Raw genomic sequence first — 21162 nt, forward strand, 5'->3', positions numbered from 1 at the left:
CTAGAAAGAAGGAGAAGAGGGAGGAGAGAATTAAGACTTTGCTTTACTATCTGTTTTTTCTTTTACTTTCATCTTATAGGGGATCACAGTGGATGATGCCTACATCAAAGGCATCAATGTTCTTGCTCTGCAATTGAAGAGGCAGAATAAGGAAGAGATGAAAATAATATACCAACGCCGAGAACAGCTGAATGAAAGGTGTGTGGATAAATTCTGCTGATCCAAACAAAGAGGAAAATGTTCAATCAAATGTGACTAGAGACAGAGAGAAACGCTGACATTCCCATGTTGATGTTTACATGGAGAAGGCTGATCTTCTTCTTTCATATATCATCTTCAAGTAAAAATGAATTGTCATAATGGGTGTGTAAGAGTAAAGAGGGAGTGACTGTTTGAATTTCATTCCCAACACTAGTTAAAAAGTTTTATTATAAACATCACTGAAATATAAATTGCTAAGGCAATGGCAATCTTCTAGTTAGGAATAAGTGTCAATATAACCTCAAGCACTCAAACCATTAAAAAAAATATAATTGTAAAATAAGTACGATTTCAATTAACTGGGTATTGTCTGATTAAAATTCTTCTGGTGACAGAAAACACAGGTCAGCAGAATGGAAGTCAGTACTATTGGGGGGTTGGGGCAGTGATCCTCCCAAGCACTTTTATTGTTACCCAATCAGATCCAGTCTTATACATTAATCACTTTTGATGTCATTTTGTTTGTGCTTGCTTATTTACATAGATAAATAAAGTTGGGCTGGTGAGAATAATAAACCCAAACATATAACTGTTTTATTTCTCTAATCCCATATTTGATCTAATCCATATTCGAATTTCTCAAATAAAATTAAATGTTTTGCTGACAGGTGGAACAGTTTCCATGGTGATCTTAAAATGTATAAGAGGAAGTTGGAAGAAGCCCTGCAAATCCATGCCTTGATTAGAGAAATTAATGACATCACGGAGAGAATTGGTGAAAAGGTGATTTATTTTATTATTTGTAAAGGTGCTTTTTTACCTTGACAAGTTCTCCAAAGTGGATACAATTTCAGAAAACCAAATAGTAATAAAATATCAAGAGGGAATTTTGACAGTCAGAGGTACAAAGAAAAGAGAGATTCAGAAAAATATTCCCAAACATTATCATATCAAACAGTTCTTGCTCCCTGTCTCTTCTTAAATCTATCTATCTATCTATCTATCTATCTATCTATCTATCTATCTATCTATCTATCTATCTATCTATCTATCTATCTATATATATCTATATATCTATATATCTATATATCTATATCTATATCTATATCTATATCTATATCTATATCTATATCTATATCTATATCTATATCTATATCTATATCTATATCTATATCTATATCTATATCTATATCTATATATATATATATATATATATATATATATATATATATATCCATCCATCCATCCATCCATCCATCCATCAAAGTTATATGCCACCAAATCCCAATGATGCCCAATCCATCTAGAGATATACTCTATACTGTGGATGTACTATTATATTTTATTTCAACATGATACTCAGTGCTTAAAAGGTTTTTTCTATAGGTCTCTCATAAATCCTCATATTATATACAGATGTAAAGTTTGATAGAAATATCAAAAGGTTGAAAATATTCAAAGATGTAATTTTGCAAAGAATCAAGTTATCATCTTTTCTTCATTTTTTGTATCCTCAGAGTTCACTGATACAAGCATTGGATTATGGAAAAGATGTTGAAAGTGTAGAAAATCTACTTCGAAAGCATGATGAAATGGAGAGAGAAATTGGCATCATTCAATCCAAGATGGAGGTAAAACATATAATTGATATTTGAAATATAATTGCAAATAATTCTAACATAGATTCTGGAAATTTGCCCTGCATATATACTACCTAGAATTGTGTAGAAATCTCATTTCTGTAATCTCAATCCCAAAACGTGGTTCTTTTCAGAAATTTCATTTATTCTGAAGTTTTCGGTAGGGAATCAGAAGAATATGAATACAAGCATACCACATCTAGATTCTTGGGATGACTCGGGGCAAGGCACACAGGCAACATAGTCAGCTGATAGTTCAAACTGCCTGTTTATTGCTCCAATTTACCCCGAAACGTTCCCACATTTCTGGCAAGTCCCAGAGCAAAGTCACACACAAACCTCCAGCATCCTCTGGCTGCATGTAGTCCAGCACAATGCTGTGAGCACAACAGCTGCAAAGCAAGAAATCCAGAGTGGCAAGGGAATAAATCAATGAGTCCAGGAAGCAAAGGAACAGGCAATGGTTTCAGGAAGCAAGAAAAAAACCAACTCCAATCATCAGCAATGGCACACAACGTTCCATGAATTCAGCCTTTTTTCCCAACAAATGCCCCTCCCCAAGCATCTCCTTCAATCTTAGTCCCCAGGTGTGCCTTGTGAAGCGGGGTGAGGTGCTCTTCTCCTAAGTCGTCAGGTCAGCCTGTGCTGTTCTCACCTTCTCTCCACTCTCAGTGCTCGGGGATTAGGAGGGGGTGGTCCTTGCTCATCACCTGAACTCTGTCGCTCCTCATGTTCACTGCTTAGCCTCTCTTAGTCATCCTGCCCCCGTTCCTCCCTGCCTACAAGCCATCTCAATCCTGAAAGGCCCTGGCTTGACTTGGCCTGCTCCTCTCCACATTCCTCCAAAGCCAATGAAACCACCCCTTGATCTCCATCGACTCCAGCTTCAACTCATTTTCCTCCACACATTCAAGCTCCAATGGGGGCATGACAATTCTACATTTGAAACCTTAAGAATAGAGTAGTGGAATGAAAATTTTCTTTAAATAACAAATTAAATTGCAGCCTAATACAGTTGTTCACTTTCAGGGACGAGTGTGATTAGTTTCTTTTTTGAATGACCAGAATATTTTTACACTGAGTTCAAAGAATGCCAGTTTTATTGTGCCTGTGTTTTCAACATAAAGGTTTCGGTAACTTGGTAAATCAAGGTGTCCCCATCATTCAAATTTTACTACCAGGTCCTCTCTGAGACACTGCCATTCCAATGGAGCGGGAGAGGAGACTATCGGAGTTGCATTCCTTGCATGCTTTTTCTTTTTCTGTAACCGTGTGGGATTTAGGGAAGGAGACTATCTTGAAGACATGATGAACTTCCTCCCAGCCAGTTCTACCTAATACCAAGGTCACTGTGTTCTGGGGATGAACTGTTATCAAGCTAACATTTCAGAGTTCTCAAAACACCTTTTCAGACTTCTATTGGCTACTGATGGACTAGTGAAGAGATGGAGTTTTCAAAGGGGAAGAATAGCTTAATGCTTTGTGCGGGAACTTCGGATTCTGCCTGACTTCTCTGCAATCACTTTCTCTCAGTAAAAATTCCTTTTGACAACTACTTATTTCAAGAGTCATGCTTTCCTGGGGGGATAGCTGAAGCAGGTCATTTACATTTACATTTCGCTTTGGGGAGTGTCTCAAAGATGTTTAATTATCCTCATGTTTATACTTATTCCAAAACTGGGTCCCATCAGAGAACTCTAAATGTTACTGTGTGACCCATGCTTTCCTACTGCACCAAAACCAGTTGCAGAATTAATAATGGATTTCTTAAGAGCAGCAAGAACAGCACATTCAAGCAGGAAGACCCCTGTTATCCCACCCATACCTCAGCTAAGCTTAAAGCTCCAAGGCAAAGCCAGCCAGCCATGGGAAACGGGCAATCTACCAATGATTTGCTGAGAAAGCATGTCAGCCAAGCCTTATTCTGTCACAGTAATGAGGCTGGTGAGCAATGTTGCCCATACAGTTTTAATGAAGGATAAATTAAAGAAACTTATTGATGGCTTCCTTTCCCATCCCATCAAGTGCTACCTAACAGTAGGAAAAAAACCACCAATTGTTCTTTTTAACTTGTTCTGGGGCAGGGCTAGGCAAGTGTAGGCAGGTATCTTGAACAGCAAGTTTAATTTCCTGTCAAGTTGTCTAATCTGATGCTCCACACCTGTAACCAGTCAACCAAAATCTATCTGTATTGTATACATCCCAGTCCATAAAATGATTTTTATCTTTTAATGGTACAAAATAGGGAAGGGATAACCTTTTTATCCCATCTCTGTCCTGCTGCTGTGATGTAGATAAGAGTTAAATCAAGAATAATGAAAAGCTATTCCCTAAAATAGGGGTGTCAAATTCAATTTCATTGAGGGCCGCATCAGGGTTGTGTTTGACCTTTGGGGGGGGCTGGGTGGGTGTGGCCAGGGGGGGCATGGCCAGTTCAGCATCACTCATGTCGGGGGCACCTGTGGTGACCTGAGTGCTCTGCCAGCCAAAATGGAGCTCAGGAGGGCCTGCTTGATCTCCATTTATGCTGACACAAGGCTGCAGGAGTTAGTCGCAGCTGAAAATGGAGCTCAGGAGAGCTGCATTCGGCCCTCCTGAGTTCCATTTTCACTGGCAGAGGCACCACGGATGAGTGTTTTGCTGTTTCCAGAGTGACTCCATGGGCCAGATCTAAGCACCCCATGGGCCAGATGTGGTCCGCAGGCCTTGAGTTTGATACCCCTGCCCTATGAGATTGTCCATGCTAATAATCCTCTATATACTTTTCATTAATTCTGGAAATGTCTGTGATTTTTTAATCTATAGGTTGAGATATGTTGATTATTGCTATTAAGTTCCTCTGCCCTTTTGATCTTCTATCATATCTTTCTTCTACTTTCTCCCTACCTTTGCCTGCTTTTTGTCCTGAATATTTGTTTTTATAAGTGGCTGATGTTTAATAAATACATAAATATCAAGCTACATGTTTGGCCAGGTGAATTGAATGGTATATGTACTTGCTCTGATTTGGTTACAAAGATTGTGTGGCAAACTAAATGACTCTCTCTCTCTTTTCATTCTGATAAGCTTTTTGAAGTGTCATCAAAATAAAAGCCTGACACAGAATAGATTTTTAAACTAAGAGTAGCTTCAGAAAAGCATGTTAACTAGACAGAGTGCCTATTTTTCTTTTAGTCACTGGAACCAGAACTATATCAAATTAAAAGGAATGCATCTACCATAAGTAACACACTGACTACAAAACAAAAGGAAATGAGAAACCATTGGTTACAACTGCAGAATCAGACTAAACAAAGGTAAATTCAAGGTGCAATTCAAGGTGTTGGATATTACCTTTAAAATGCTACATGGCATAAGATCAGGTGACCTGGGGGACCGTCTCTGTATGAGGACATCTGTATGCCCCATTAGGGCAGATAGGATAGGCAAGCTCCATGTCCCTTCCTTTAAACATTGCCATCTTATGGGTCCATGGAAAAGGGTCTTTTCCACTGCAGCCCCTGCCCTATTGACTCAGATTTTATTTATCAGACCTACACTATATTGCCAAAAGTATTCGCTCACCCATCCAAATAATCAGAATCAGGTGTTCCAATCACTTCCATGGCCACAGTTGCATAAAATCAAGTACTTAGGCATGCAGACTGTTTTTACAAACATTTGTGAAAGAATGGGCCGCTCTCAGGAGCTCAGTGAATTCCAGCGTGGAACTGTGATAGGATGCCACCTGTGCCACAAATCCAGTCATCAAATTTCCTCGCTCCTAAATATTCCACAGTCAACTGTCAACAGTATTATAAGAACGTGGAAGTGTTTGGGAACGACAGCAACTCAGTCACAAAGTGGTAGGCCCCGTAAACACATCCAACATCAGTGTGTGACCTCACAAATGCGCTTCTGGAAGAATGGTCAAAAATCCCCATCAACACACTCCTGAAGCTTGTGGAGAGCCTTCCCAGAAGAGTTGAAGCTGTTATAGCTGCAAAGGGTGGACCGACGTCATATTGAACCCTATGGATTAGGAATGGAATGTCACTTACAATACGTTCATATGCGAGTAAAGGCAAGTGAGCGAATACTTTTGGCAATATAGTGTATGTCTTATTACATCTTCAATCTGTAGATTTCACATACTGTACTTTAGTTTGTCCTGTTTTGTGCCATTATTTAGTGGAAATTTAAAATAGACTTCCAACATTTAGAATCCACAAACACATTCTACAATATGTATTAATAGGTGTGTTTAATCAGAAAGTTGAGAGGAACCTTATAAGTCCACTAGTCCAAGTCCCTGCTAAGTGCAGGATACAGATGACATCTTAACAGGTGATCCATTCTTTATTTTAAGAACTCTGGTGCCAGAGAACTTCATGTGGCAATCATACAGCCATTAGGTGATTAATAAATGCTCTTAGAATGCATTATCCATCAGATGATCACTAAATGCTATTGCTGGTTGTGAAAAGGACTGAAATCTTTGTAAAGAAGCAAACTTCCTCCATCTTCTGTTAGAGTTGAATGTTAGGTTTATGCAAAGGTACCCAGCTAGGAGTCCTGGCATTGATATTCCATCCTACAAAGGTACATTTCTTCTCCTTTGGGATCTGATAGCCTTCAGAGTTTTACTTATTTTGGATCATTTAGTTTGGTTCCAATTCGGGGGATAAAAGGGAGTAAATAGATTGGGGGATAGGGGGAAAAAGTTAATCTAGGCAAACTCTGGCAGCAGACTCCAATTGGCATGTACAATAATAGAGTTCTTCTCTCTAGGGACTTTAATGTTGTTAAAAGAAAACATATGGTTTGAAAACTAGAAATGTGAAAAGTCCACCATGTCTAAGTATGCATTCTTACATCTCCCTTGAAATAAGTAAACAACAATTAAGAAGCTTTCTGTTTTCGTTAAACTCAATTTTATTCCAGCAGATTATATTTAGTAAGAGTTTCAATTATTTTATTTATTTATTTATTTTTATTTATTTAGTTTGTCGAACATGTACAAGATAACAGGTATAAGCATAAACATGGACATGAACAAAGGAAATTAGTCCAAATAAAGGGGGATAGTAGGACAGGGCGGTAGGCATGCTGGTGCGCTTATGCACGCCCCCTTTATGGTCCTCTTAGGAATGGGGTGAAGTCCACAGTAAACAATTTAAGGTTGAAGATGTGGGGGTTAGGGGATGTAACAACGGAGTCAGGTAGAGCATTCCAGGTGTTGACCACTCTGTTGCTGAAATTGTATTTTCTGCAATCAGGTTAGGAGCAGTTTACTTTGAGTTTGTATTGATTGTTTGCCCGTGTATTATTGAGATTGAAGCTGAAGTAGCCATTATATTATAGAATTACATTCATGTTGTTTTGTATACAATAGGGGTGAGAAGCTGAGATCTTCTTACCAGTTACAGAAGTTTAACTCTGAATTGAAGGAATTACTAGATTGGATTCAGGAAATCAAAATTCAAATCGAAATTGGGGATCTTCCAAAAAGTCTAGCTGAAGCAGAAAGCCTGATAGAGGAGCATGAAGAAATAAAGGCAAGTATGAATTATATCAGCATACATTGCCAACTTTGTAATAGTTTCCATTACTTTAAAAAGTTCCTAACGAGCAATTTCAATACTTGACAACTGAAATAACATTGATTGTAGCAATACCAGGTAATTGCATTTCCATTACTTATTTCTGTGCTTACTTTTTGAGCTGGAACATTCTTTGCTAAGCTCAGATGAGGTCTATTTTCTCTGTAAACCTGAGTTTTCTTTGAACTCTGCTAAAATTCATAGCAGTGTAAACATGAGCACATTTTTGCAAGTCTAGAACTTACCTGGAATATCAGCTGAGCTACTGGCAATTTGGAGTACTTATTGTAAGTATTTATTGGTTTGAATAATTTTGCTACTGAAGAAACCTACAAATGTCCAAATGCTCAAGCAATTGTTGAAAAAAAAGAAAGAAGCTAATAAATATCCTGCTCGGGGTGGATGCTATTAAGTCTATTGAGGTCAAGACAAGTTATAGAGGGGCTCCCTTGGAATATACACATTTGGAGGTATCGTGCTAAGCTTGCATTTATACTACAGAGAACCACAGAAAAGGAAAGGAAAAAAGAAGAAACATCAGGGGTTGATAGAAGTGGTGAAATTTGAAAGTTTTTAACTACCGGTTCTGAGGGCGTGGCTTGGTGGGCGTGACAGGGGAAGGATACTGCAAAATCCCCATTCCCTCCCCACTCCTGACAGGAGGATATTGCAAAGTCTCCATTCCCACCCCACTCTGGGGCCAGCCAGAGTTGGTATTTGCCGATTCACTGAACTACTCAAAATTTCCGCTACCGGTTCTCCAGAACCTGTCAGAGCCTGCTGAATTTCACCCCTGGTTGATAGTATTAACACATGAGACACTGAAAGCTTCACGAACAAGATGCAAATTCTCAGGAGGAAAGGAGGGAGAAAAGAGTAATTATATATTCTGACAGTCTTCTATTTCTGCTCGGAAATGATATAAGGTGCAGAAGTTCATTTGTTCAGAGAAATAAAGATGAGGGGAAAAGTTTATCTTTTGATGAAAAGGTGGGGGCAGGAGGATCATCCACACCTTTAAAATGGCTAGTGAGTCACATAATTTACTGGCAGACTAAAAAAAGGTTTTCTGGAATGCTTCATAGTACCCAGTGCTTAACTTAGAGGTTCTTACACTAGCGGTAAATGGAGTGTATTCTGGAGATGATGGAGCAATTTATAATTGCTTATTTGTGAACTATGCATCCAATTTGGTACAGCTGTCACTAAGATGCTTCGGTAAAATAACAGAGGCTGGTTTTGTTTTTTTTGTTTTGTGGGGATAGTGACATTCAAGACCAGGAAAAGGGATAATGGGTCAAATAGTTTAAGAATCACTGATTTCACTTCTTTCACAAATTTGAAATGATAGAAGATATCCATTAAATAAACACATTTGACGTTATTAATATTAACATCAAGAATACAATCATCAAAGTGCTTCATGTACTGAAACCTGCTGAAAACGTGCTGAAACCTGCTGGAAGATAATTGAAATTTTGGGGATATAGTTTACCTCTTTTGTGGGTGACACTGTTTGTCTTAATAATGTGCAATTAAAAACATGTTTCATTTATAGCTAAAGGTTTCCAGATTTAACTAAGGTAAAAATTAGTCTTTGCTAAGGTGAAAGAGAGGATAACTGGTTCTTTATATATATTTTTTTTCAAATTCTGAAACCTTCCTTCTTTCCCAAACCATGTTCCCTTAACTTTCCACATAAATATAAATGGTGGAAGATTGCTGAATAAAGTTTACTATTGTTTTCCAAAAAACCTGTATGTTGATTCTGTTTAAACATTTACCATCAATCTGTCTGACATCTTTTAGGCAGAGATTGAAGCTCGAGGGGAAAGATTTGGTGCTCTTAGCAACTACGGTCAGAAACTTGGCAATTCTGGCCATTATGCGGCTCCTGAGATCCATCATTCCCTCATCAAATTACAACAAGCATTAAATGAAATGATCCAGGCCTATGAAGAGCAAAGTCTAAAATTACATCAAGCCAGAGACTTACAGGTAGTTAAAAAATAAAAAAATAATTCTGGAGTAGCCCATAAGAAGAAGAGTAAATGCTGTAAGGAAGGTTTTGATTGATAGTTACGGCATGGCAAATGGAAGCAAAGAAGCAGTGATTGCTGGTGAATATTCTTTAAACATAGACTTCTCCAAAGAGAAGAAGTATATTTACATTTCTTTTTTTTTCTTTTCTTTTCTTTTTTTTTTCATCCTGAAACAGATCTTGAGCTCAGCCTCAACCTTTTTTTTGAAAAATTTTGTAATTTTGAATTAGTGGGATATTTCTCGTTAAATGCATCATGGCATGGTTTCAATTTTAAATGTAAAAGGTATTGGAACTTTTGATCTACTCTCCCTATATGGGAAAATCTTGAAAGAATGGGTGTGTTTAAGGACCCCATTTTCTTTGAAAGGGTGTATGAATCAGGGAACAACTGCGGTATACTGAAGGACCACATAACACATGCAGAAATTCGTGATTCAGTCCCTAATGTTCCCAGTTAAAAGTTAAAATGCTGGGTTATATCCCTGAGCTAATTCTTTTAGACTAGAGAGAACTGATTTAATCACAACTTTTGGTGACTATCATATCTGCCCTGTACAAATATGGATAATTACTAGTAGATGGCTGTAGATCAAATTAATAGAACAATGATAGCTGCCAGTCTTGGTGGATAAAATCTATTTACAATACTTATGCAATCTTGCAAATTCAAAAAAGGCAAAACTGCCCAAAGGGATTACTTATCTACCACTATTTTGAACCTACAAATTTCTCCTTTGTTAATACTGCAATGGCTCAATGGACAGTTTTTATATACTATAGTGTTCATCAATGTGTTCAATTCTAAGCACTCTTATTTCCAACTAAGCTCCATTGAACTTTTAAATGTATGGTAATTATATTGGGAAGTGACAGAGCTTTTTTTCTCTCCTAAACAGATATTCTTTGGTTATGTGGAAGAGAGTGAAAGTTGGCTAAGCAGCAAAGAGGCTTTCCTAACAAACAAAGACTTGGGGGTAAGTGAAATACTCTCTATTCTCACTATTCTCACTCAAAAGTAGAAAATGTAGGCATAGAATAAAAGTGCAGAACAAAACATTTTTGAATACTTACTTTCAGGGTTTTTTCTACCACAGTCCCACTGAATTTCTCATTCTATCATGTACCTTTTGTCATGCTTAGCAAGATTATTAGATTTTCTGGTCTGTGGCATCATTCTCCAACCCAGTTTTGCTGCCATGTACTCAATAGAAGCAGAAGTACATGCAGAATGAGAATTTTTGAAAAAAACTGCAATGCTCTAAAGTTAATTTATTTATTAAATTTATATTCCACTCATCTTACCGATAAAATGACTCTGGACAGCTTATTATATCTGAGTTCTGTAGACCTGAAAGTAAACAAAGATTGCTTTGAGAAGAACCCAATATCCTTTGATTTCATAGTAAAAAGGAAGTTTCATAGAAATAATTTGAATCCTGTTTAGGATCCCCAAACCCTTCTCTTGTTCTGTTCATGCATGATTTATACACATTTAGTCAGTTTATAAACACAACTCTTTATAAACATAACTTTTCTAATGGAGCATAGGTTGGATTAATCAAATGGCATTAGATCACCTCTTCCCAACCGGGGCGTTTTTCAATTTCCAACCAACTCCCCGAATTCTTATCAATTGCCATTCCATATTACATTAACTTGTTCTAATTGATACAGGATTCAATATCCAGTGTGGAAAGTCTGCAGCAAAAGCATATGCAATTTGAAAAAGACTTGAACACCCATCTGATGGAGGTTGATAATATAGCTGTCTTTGCCCAAAAGCTGAAGGACAGTCAGCATTATGATTCAGAGAATATAATGACTAAGTGCCAGGCTGTGTTGAGAAGGTACCATTCAGGTTTTTTCTCCCATTTCATCTCTATATCCTATATGGTTTAACCACCCCACCCCTCTCCTTTATTGTAATTGTACATCATGTGTACAATGAAATTGGTATCCTCTCTCTTAATAGGTTTTTTTATTACTTGCCACTCATTAACTACATTATTGTGTGCTTCAAATAAAACCCTAGAAAAATACAGTGATTATCCATCCATCTCATCCTTCTGGAAATCAGATAAGATTTTTATAATGTGCCCGTTTGAGGAACAACTCTGCTGTGGCATTTCCTGTTTCATTTCCTCATGCTATTCTTTTTTAGTTTTCCTTCCATTGCCCTGGCAAAAATTAATCTTGCATTTATAATCACTTCCGAAATGAAAATCAGTTTAACAAGCTGCCTTAACTTACATCATCAGTATTATTTATCCTTCCTAGAAAAGAAAAACTTCTGGAAATTGCTTTAATGCGCAGGAGTCTTCTGAAGGAGTCCTGGCTATTACAAAAATTTCTGCACAATTCTTTTGAGGTATAATGTGTTCATTTAATTTCCTGTGATTACATACATACATACATGTATGAGTATTTCTGTACCAGAAAAAATATATTTGAAAACTTCCAATGCACAACAAATGTCATGAATCCTAGCCAACATAACCAATAAGAACCAAATATGGTACAGTAGTATAATCCAAAGAATATAGGGAGAGGCCAAATTGCTTGATCCTGATTCTTGGTAGACTTTCAGGGTTTTGGGAAACTGTTGGGAATTTAATCTAATCAGTGGAATCTGCCTTGGTAAGACCACGCTTGGAATATTGCATTCAATTTTGGTCACCACGATGTAGAAAAGATGTTGGGACTCTAGAAAGAGTGCAGAGAAGAGCAACAAAGATGATTAGGGGACTGGAGACTAAAACATATGAAGAACGATTGCAGGAATTGGGTATGTCTAGTTTAATAGAAAGAAGGACTAGGGGAGATGTGATAGCAGTGTTCCAATATCTCAGGGACTGCCACAAAGAAGAGGGAGTCAAACTATTCTCCAAGGCACCTGAGAGTAGAACAAGAAGCAATGGGTGGAAACTAATCAAGGAGAGAAGTAACTTAGAACTGAGGAGAAATTTCCTGACAGTTAGAACAATTAATCAGTAGAACAGCTTGCCTCCAGAAGTTGTGAATGGATTTTTTTTTTTTATGGATTTTATTAAGGATTTATATGCCGCCCTTTTCCCTGAGGGGACTCAGGGCGGCTTACAACAATGAGGGGAAGGGGGTGCAAGACAAGACTTAAAAGAAAAAAAAAATGCCCAACACTGGAAGTCTTTCAGAAGATGTTGGATAGCCATTTATCTGAAACGGTATAGGGTGTCCTGTCTAAGCAGGCGGTTGGACTAGAAGACCACCAAGGTCCCTTCCAACTCTGCTATTGTATTGTATTAATAACTGTGTTTTTCTCTCCAAAGATAGCTTCCTGGATGAGTGAAAAAAACAGTATTGCCCTTGATGAGAGCTGGAGAGATCCCAGCAATCTTCAAGCTAAACTACAAAAACACCAGACTTTCCAGGCAGAGATTGTGGCTAACAAAAATCATCTCAACAGAATCAAAGCAGTAAGTAAATACCACATTATGTTATGTTACGTTATGTTCTGTTTTAGTTTATGTTTTATGCAAGGTATTGCCCTGTTAGCTCTAGAGTACATGTGCACGCTGGCCAGCTGGTTTTTGGCCTTGATTTTTTAGCCATTTATTGGCTGTTTTTTGCCCTCCGGAGGCTTCAGGGAAGCCTCCTGAAGCCTCTGGAGGATAAAAAATGGCCCAACGGGCAACCTTAAAGTCCGTTCCCAAACTTCTGGTTTGCATGTTGAGCCATTTTCCTAGAAAACCTCTGGAGCCTGGGGTGGGTGAAAAATGGACCTTCTGGGCCTACTGGAAGTCAGAAAATGGGCCGTTTCTGACCTCTGGAGAGCCTTCGGGGGCGAGGGAGGCCATTTTCACCTTCCCCAGGCTCCAAGAAAGCCATGTGCAAAGTAGCAGAGGGTGTGTCACATGTGCATGTGCAGGGGGCATGGCATGTGGAGGGCATTAAATTATGGGGGTGGGCACGCAGGCACACGCAATAGCATGTGCATGCCTTTGGCGTCCAAGGCAAAAAAGGTTTGCCATCACTGGTATAGGGTTTCCTGCCTGAGCAGGTGATTGGACTAAAAGACCTCCAATGTCCCTTTCAAATATGTTATTTTAATTCTAATTCTTAAAACAGCTATGTCTTCTGTATACAAAAAAAAACCGGCTCCTTTAAGGAGTTTCATTAGACATACAGTTACTTTAATTAACTGTTTTGTAAAACTAGCTATCTTCTCATTCAGGCTTATGCAGAAATCTGACAAAAGATACATCTTTTTTAAAGAGATGCTATGCCCTTGTTCCTATACATTTTGAATAATTTTTAAAGCCTGGTCAGTTTCAGTACATTTCAAAGAATGAGACTTACTGAAATGGTGTTTCTGGAGGTATCTTAGTTAAATAATTTACAGTCTTATCTTAGGCAAAAATAAAAAAAATAACTTAAATTTTATTATAATGATAAGATTGGTGGGAGGTGTAGCTGCTTAAAGACATCATAGCTAAGCCACAAGAGATGACTTGGAGTATCTTTTTTGCAGGAAGGAGAAAAAATGCTCCATGAAAGGCATTATGCTTTTGATATCCTCCAGTCAAGACTCCAAGAAATGGATGAGCTTTGGGATGAGTTGCTGGAAAACTGTGAGGAAAAGAAAAGAAAAATTCTGGATGCTTACAAGGTAAAACACAACAGGAAAGAACTCAAGGCTTTAGTGGTAACTTAGTCATTCTGGAAATTCCCCAACTAACTAACTGGTTAACTAACTTTCAGTTAGCAACAAACTAAAATACTAAAATAAATGCATTGTGTTTATGTGTACGCTTCTGAGAGGCTGTTATAGAGACAGAAATGATCAATCCACAAATGATACTAGTAGTAGCTACAGTGTTTAAATGTCATTATTTATATGGATTTTTTTCCCCCTCTGTCTTCAGGCTCTGCAATTTCTACATGTTGTGGATGAGACTGATAAATGGTTGGAAGATCTAGACAGCGAGATGAAAGTGCCAAAGAGCAGTGATAATCTACTGATTTTGAATGCTCTCCTAAAGAAACAGGAAGAATTGGAAGCCAACTTTAATGCCCACAGGGACCATTTCCAAAGTCTGATCAACAGAGTGCAAGAATTCCAGGAGGAGAAACATTTTCTGGCAGATGAGATAGAGATAAGAGTGGACCAGGTGGTAAACAGGTGCTTGAACAGTTCTGCAGTTTCTCCCTGCTCTGCTCTTCCTTCTAAATATTCTAATTTTCACATTTAATATTATCATTCTTCAGTTTATCAGCCTGGAGTCTTTAATTTTAACAGTCAATGCATGCTAGTTCATAATCTTTCTTTTTTATTTTTATTTTATTTATTTTGTCAAGCATGTGTAAGATAACAGATAGAAGTATAAACATGGTTATGAAAACAGGAAATGGATATGAATAAGTGGGGACAGTAGGCCAGGGATGGTAGACATGTTGGTGCGCTTATGCACACCCTTTACAGACCTCTTAGGAATGGGGTGAGGTCAACAGTAGACAGTTTAAGGTTAACGTTATGGGGGTTTGGGGAAGAAACCACAGAATCAAGTAGTGCATTCCAGGCATTGACCACTCATATTTTCTGCAATCAAGTTTGGAGCAGTTTACCGTAAGTTTGTATCTATGGTGTGCTCGTGTATTGTTGTGGTTGAAGCTGAAGTAGTCATTGAGAAGTAGGACATTGTAGCAGATGATTTTGTGTAGTATGCTCAGGTCAGACCAAAGGCGGGGTAGTTCTAAGCAGTCTAAGCCCAAAATTTCAAGCTGTGGTATAAGGTATTCTGTTGTGAGCAGAAGAGTGAAGGACTCTTCTCATGAAATATCTCTGGACTCGCTCAATTGTATTAATGCCTGATATGCAGTGCGGGTTTCAGACAGATGAGCTGCATTCAAGAATAGGTCTAGCAAAGGTTTTATATGCCCTAGTTTGCAGTTCAATAGTACCAGAGAAGAAGCTATGCAAGATTAGGTTTAAAAAAACAATCAAACCCACGGTTCCATTTTGAATCTCCAGATACAACAGTTTTAGGGAGCCACTCCAGGAAAGACAGCAGCATTTGGAAGCCAACAGATTGCTGTACCAGTTCCTCCAGGATGTCAATGAAGAGTTTACCTGGATTCACGAGAAACACCCTCTGGCATCTTCCAGAGACTATGGTCAGTCATTGGCAGCTGTTCAAAGCTTACAGGAAAAGCACCAGGTAAAACAGTTGGAGTGACAAAGCAGGAAATACTGGAGCAGAGAGAAATTCTTTGTCAGCTCTTCTATTGCTTTTTAAAATTTATTTTTATTTATTTTAGCTAGCTTACCACAAGGCCTGCAAGCTCATTTTCTGTTCTTCAGAAAGTTGCATGTTTTCACACTTCCATATCATAAGGAAGTGAATTAAATGAATAATATCTTTTTCTAGAGCAGTTTTTCCCAAGTTCAGTAATTTTAAGGTGTGTTGCTGGGGAATTCTGGGAGTTGAAGTCCAGATGTCTTAAAGTTGCTCAGACTGAGAAACACTTTTCTAGAGGAAGAGTAATCCTCTGCAACATGAAACACCACTGCCCCTTATTTCTGCTATTATTCAAACTATGAAGAAATAGGTCTACACCTCTTATGTGAATATAAACAAATATTACATTCTCTGCATCGCATCTGCTATTATTTATTGAAAAAAGTTAAAAGCAGTAGTACAGAAATAAAAATCATGCTAACCTCTTGAATCCATAATTTAAAACAATGATAGTTTTATCTATTTTTGTTTAATCAGTTTTAAGCCACCTCAGTCAACATTGTGATGTACAGATTAACAGCAAAAATAGTGTAACTACAAAACCTACATCAGGGCCATATTTCATTCATACTTAAATTATTACTGTTTTCTTGTAATTAGCAAAATAGGCTTGTTTGTAATCTAAAAAAGAAGCATATAATATTAATTGGGTAGTTTCTGTGATGGTGACAAGAAAAGTATCTAAATCTCCATCTAAAATCTCCAGAGCAGTTTTGCATTTTTTAAAAGGTGTCCTTCTATTTATTAATAAGGTGCGACTTTCTCCTAACCTTTTTAAGTTGATAGCTAGAGAAACAAATTAGGATGTGCTGACCTTCTTTACCTATTGGTATAGGACAATTCAGCTGTTAAAGAGAATCCACCAAAGTGGAGACTTGCTAATGTTGGCAATTTTCCTATAGATGCAAAACTCTGCATGGATATTTAAAATTGTTAACATAATCTAAAAGAGGTGTGCCGCAGCTTGACAACCTAAAAACAGACACACTGATGAATATATGGAATAAATCCTTACATTTTTAAAATACATGTATCTCTTATCTTGTATTTTCCAGAATTTAGAGAATGAGATTAACAGCCGTGATGCCTTGATTAAAAGAGTTATCAGTTCTGGGCAAAAGCTGATGCAGGAAAAAGATGTTGCTTCCCAGACAATCTTGGAACAAATAAAGGAACTGATCATTTCCTTTGAAAATCTGAAAGATGAAGCTCAGGAAAGAAGATGGAGGCTTGTAGAATCTCATAAAGCCCAGCATTTTTTCAGTGAGGTAAATTAGCGATGGAAAGCCATTTTCGATTTCTACCATTTAGATCCATCAAATTATAACTGTTTTGCCAAGAGGGCATCACTTCTTTTTCAAACCAATTCAGCTGAACTGACCAAATTTCTTTACCCTGATGCAATCCTTCTCTTCTAACCCATTTCTGTTTCAACTATGTTATTACAAGGAGTTTTTGCAATTCATGAGCATCTTTCCATGGGTTGATGAGATATAGACAAGCAAAATCAGGGAAGCCATTTGGTGTGACTAGACATGTTATTTGCTTGTCTCTGTCTTCAGATATGTGGAGAGTGATATATTTTCCATTAATTTAGCAAATACATTATTAGAGTCTGAATGGATATTACTGCCTACGTAAAGGTAAAAGTTCCCCTTGCACATATGTGCTAGTTGTTCCTGATTCTAGGGGCAGTGCTCTTTTCAAAGCCGAAGAGCCAGCACTGTCTGAAGATTTCTCCGTGGCCATGTGGCCAGCATGACTAGATGCCAAATGTGCACGGAATGCCGTTACTTTCCCACAAAGGTGGTCCCTATTTTTCTACTAACATTTTGTACATGCTTTAGAACTGCTAGATTGGCAGAAGCTGGGACAAGTAACGGGAGCTCACTCTGTTATGTGGCACTAGGGATTCAAACCACCAACTGCCAATCTTTCTGACTGGCAATCTCAGCATCTTAGCCACCGAACCACTGCCTAGTTTTTATTAAATTAAGTGTTAAATGAATAAAAAGAAATATAATGTTTCCTCTTTTTGGAAAAATCTGACTCCACAAAAATCAAAGTATTGTACTGTTGTTGTTTTTTCAATTTTGTTCCTTTTCCTGATCTGAAGCAGAATGCTGTAGGGCTTTCTTTCCTGCAGTTACCATTCCTCTTCCTTAGAATTTTATGAGGAATCCTGTCAGCATTGAGTCAACATGTTCCTGTGTACCTTTGAACTCTGGTGCTGAAGAAGACTCTTGTGAGTCCCTTGGACTGCAAGGTGATCAAACCGGTCAGTCCTAGAGAAGATCAGCCCTGACTGCTCTTTAGAAGGCCAGATCCTGAAGATGAAACTCAAATACTTTGGCCACCTAATGAGAAGGAAGGACTCACTGGAGAAGAGCCTATTGCTGGGAAAGATTGAGGGCAAAAGAAGAAGGGGACAACAGAGAATGAGGTGCTAGATGGAGTCACTGAAGCAGTCAGCGTGAGCATAAATGGACTCCAGAGGATGGTAGACGACAGGAAGGCCTGGAGGAATGTTGTCCATGGGATCGTGATGAGTCAGAGATGACTTTGCAAGTAACAACAACATTGCATAAGTTTTTGCATAAAAATAATGTGTTGAATACTTGACAGAAGGGACTAATATATGTATATATGCTATACTGGCATGGATAGGATTTACACTGATCCACATATTTAGTTGAGAGCGTGCCTAATTTGTTTTGTCTCTATTGAATATAGTTCTGTTTCAGCAGATTACAACAATCTGTTTCATGTGCAAATCCCATCAGCCCTGCTTTTCTTTTAGCTTTTGGAAGTAGAATCCTGGATGGCAGAAAAAGGACTTCTGCTAGAAACTCCAGATTATGGGAGAAATGAAGAATCAACTCAAGCACTGTTACGTAAAATGGAAGCTACAAAGCTTGATCTGGAGGGATTCAAATCCCGAATTGAGAAGCTGAAGGAAACAGGAGACTATTTCTTGAACAGTAATAACCCAGAAAGGTAGGTGTCCGTAATAAACCTTCTAGAGGAGAATCAATTAGTAAAACAGTTTCTATTATTTTCAAAACTTCTTCTGGCATTATTTCATAAAGCTCCTTCTGCGTGCAAACATTTGTGCTATTTGATTTTTTGCTTGTCATAAACATATGAGTTGTAAAATTGAGTTGATAAATTTCAAATGTGACCTTATCAACTATGAAATCTTAACACGTTTTCTTAATTTTCACAATAAGGTTTATTGCATTTTCAAGAATATCAGCATGCCTACACTGGCATGTAGGTAGAGATACAAATGCAGATCCTCTTACGTATGGCAGCTGTTGGTTGTATCAGAGGGGAGATGGTCAAAAGGCAAAGAAGAAAACAGACAAAGGAAATTATAGCTTAGCTAGTTGCAGACAGTTTCTGATGGCTAGCAATCACTTCTTAATAGAAAATCCCAGAAGTGCTATTAAAATCAGGTTGGCTCCAGAGGATACGAGCATTAAGAAGCTGTAGACACAATAATTAACATAAATAGGGCAAATGTTACAAGGCATGGGAAAACAGATCAAGAGGTTGGAGAGAGATGTAGAAGTTAGAACTATGGGGCTGTTTATCCCTTAACAATTTTTTTTCATATTTGCATTCTTAATTAAGCCATCTTCAGTAAACTGGGTGGGAACTCCTTTGTAATTGGAATTTTTGTATAATGAAGCGTATGTATTCATACATAAACAGCTGGGAATAACAAGGCATGTTAGGATTTCCATATCAATGTACTGTATATACTCAAGTATAAGCCTAGTTTTTCAGCCCACTTTTTGAGCTGAAAAAAGCCGCCTCGGCTTATACTCGAGTCAGTGAAAAATTTGCCCGAAATGGAAGAGAAAAAGGGGCAGGGCCATGCCGCTGGGTGACGCTCGTGAATGGCCCAGCACCCCTGAGTTTCCCCTCCCTCTGTGTCAGTTTGCCGCGCAGCGTGCACCGCACCATCCCCACTCCTCACGTTCTAATGTAATGCAGGGCTATCTTACGATTCCCCTTCCTCCCCCTCCTGCCGCTCTGCAACGATGTCCCACCTCCTCCTTGTTATGGCAAGCAGCCACATAGCGATGTCCCACCTCCTCTGGTACAGTGATCCAATGATAGGAATCACTGTGCCGTGTGTCATAGGAGGCGGGACATCATCATCACAGCGGGACATCAGCATCATGAGGTGAGTGAAGTATTTCATTGAATACACCGGTATTGTGTGATAATAATTTGTTATGCAGAGCAAATTTTTACAATGGCTACTGTATATTTAATGGGCACAGGCAGGCTGTATATGTTATTCAATGGGCAATGGCATTATTGGTATCTATTTTTATTTTTGAAATTTATCGGTAGCTGCTGCATTTCCCACCCTAGGCTTATACTTGAGTCAATAACTTTTCCAGTTTTTTGTGGTAAAATTAGGTACCTTGGCTTATATTCGGGTCGGCCTATACTCGAGTATATACGGTATTCTGTTTTTCCTGGACGGCATAAATTCTATGAAAGCAATTTCATTTCTTTACTTTTAATTCTTACACATTTCAAGAATTTAAAAAATTATATACATTTTACTCTAGTTCAGATTTATGAATGCAAAACATCAGCTTTGTGGTGTATTTATTCATACAATATTTCTGATGCTTGCAGACTCAACAAAATGCAGAATCAACCATAACAAAAGAAACAGCTTTATTACGCATTCAGGCTTCTTGACTGATAATTTCTAGTTCAGAATCCATGTTATTATTTAAGTCTATTTGTCTTCTGTATGAAAACTGCATGTTGTTTTATCATTTTACCTTTGATAATCAAAATTTGAAATTCTATATATAGGAAGTTAGGTAGAAATTACAAATACCCCTTCTGATTTATCAGGAATATGTTATTTATTTATTTACTTAAAATATGTATGTATCTGCCCTTCTTTAACAAACTCTGGGAAGCTCGCAAACAAAAATCAAAACAACATAAAAGCCATATTGAAGTTATAAAAACCAAGCATATTAAAAACAAAAACCTAGTACCAAGTCAAGCTTTCACTATGTTTGGGAGAAAAGCCAAGGTAAAGATCCTTTTCTCGATGAATAGAATACCATCAGGGTATTTAAAAAGTGGTTATCCTGCTTAGATTTAAGCATGGCTTGGATTACATCTGGAATTAATAAAGATACTGTACTAATTTTGCAAGCAATGGGTTGCTCTGCAATCAAATTGTATTTGTGCACATATGAGATGTGCATAAATACCATTTGATTCCAGAGCAACCTATTCCCATTGTTTCCCTGCAAACGGCCAGGGTTCCATCATCATGTCTGAAAGCAGCCACTATCATTCCAGTCCTGAAGAAGACAGCAATAAACAGCCTGAATAATTGCACTGACGTCTGTAGTCATGAAGTGCTTCGA

General features: G+C 37.9%; 1 protein-coding gene across 1 annotated transcript in view; it reads left to right on the forward strand.

Annotated features, from left to right (window-relative positions):
• The window catches only part of SPTBN5 (spectrin beta, non-erythrocytic 5), a 100076-nt gene that overhangs the window by 68270 nt on the left and 10644 nt on the right, over nucleotides 1-21162 (forward strand). Inside the window, exons 41-55 of the mRNA XM_087704455.1 lie at nucleotides 80-198; nucleotides 870-984; nucleotides 1719-1832; nucleotides 5016-5137; nucleotides 7216-7378; nucleotides 9233-9421; nucleotides 10364-10441; nucleotides 11142-11314; nucleotides 11745-11835; nucleotides 12773-12919; nucleotides 13975-14112; nucleotides 14369-14625; nucleotides 15475-15661; nucleotides 16798-17010; nucleotides 18543-18739. Of these exons, the coding sequence (XP_087560581.1) occupies nucleotides 80-198; nucleotides 870-984; nucleotides 1719-1832; nucleotides 5016-5137; nucleotides 7216-7378; nucleotides 9233-9421; nucleotides 10364-10441; nucleotides 11142-11314; nucleotides 11745-11835; nucleotides 12773-12919; nucleotides 13975-14112; nucleotides 14369-14625; nucleotides 15475-15661; nucleotides 16798-17010; nucleotides 18543-18739 (2303 nt within the window). The remainder of the gene's footprint in view (nucleotides 1-79; nucleotides 199-869; nucleotides 985-1718; nucleotides 1833-5015; nucleotides 5138-7215; nucleotides 7379-9232; nucleotides 9422-10363; nucleotides 10442-11141; nucleotides 11315-11744; nucleotides 11836-12772; nucleotides 12920-13974; nucleotides 14113-14368; nucleotides 14626-15474; nucleotides 15662-16797; nucleotides 17011-18542; nucleotides 18740-21162) is intronic.

Source organism: Thamnophis sirtalis, unplaced genomic scaffold (genome assembly GCF_051295495.1).
Source record: "Thamnophis sirtalis isolate CommonGarterSnake01/CBP01778 unplaced genomic scaffold, rThaSir2_p1.2 scaffold_1, whole genome shotgun sequence".
In the NCBI taxonomy this organism is placed as follows: Eukaryota; Metazoa; Chordata; class Lepidosauria; order Squamata; family Natricidae; genus Thamnophis; species Thamnophis sirtalis.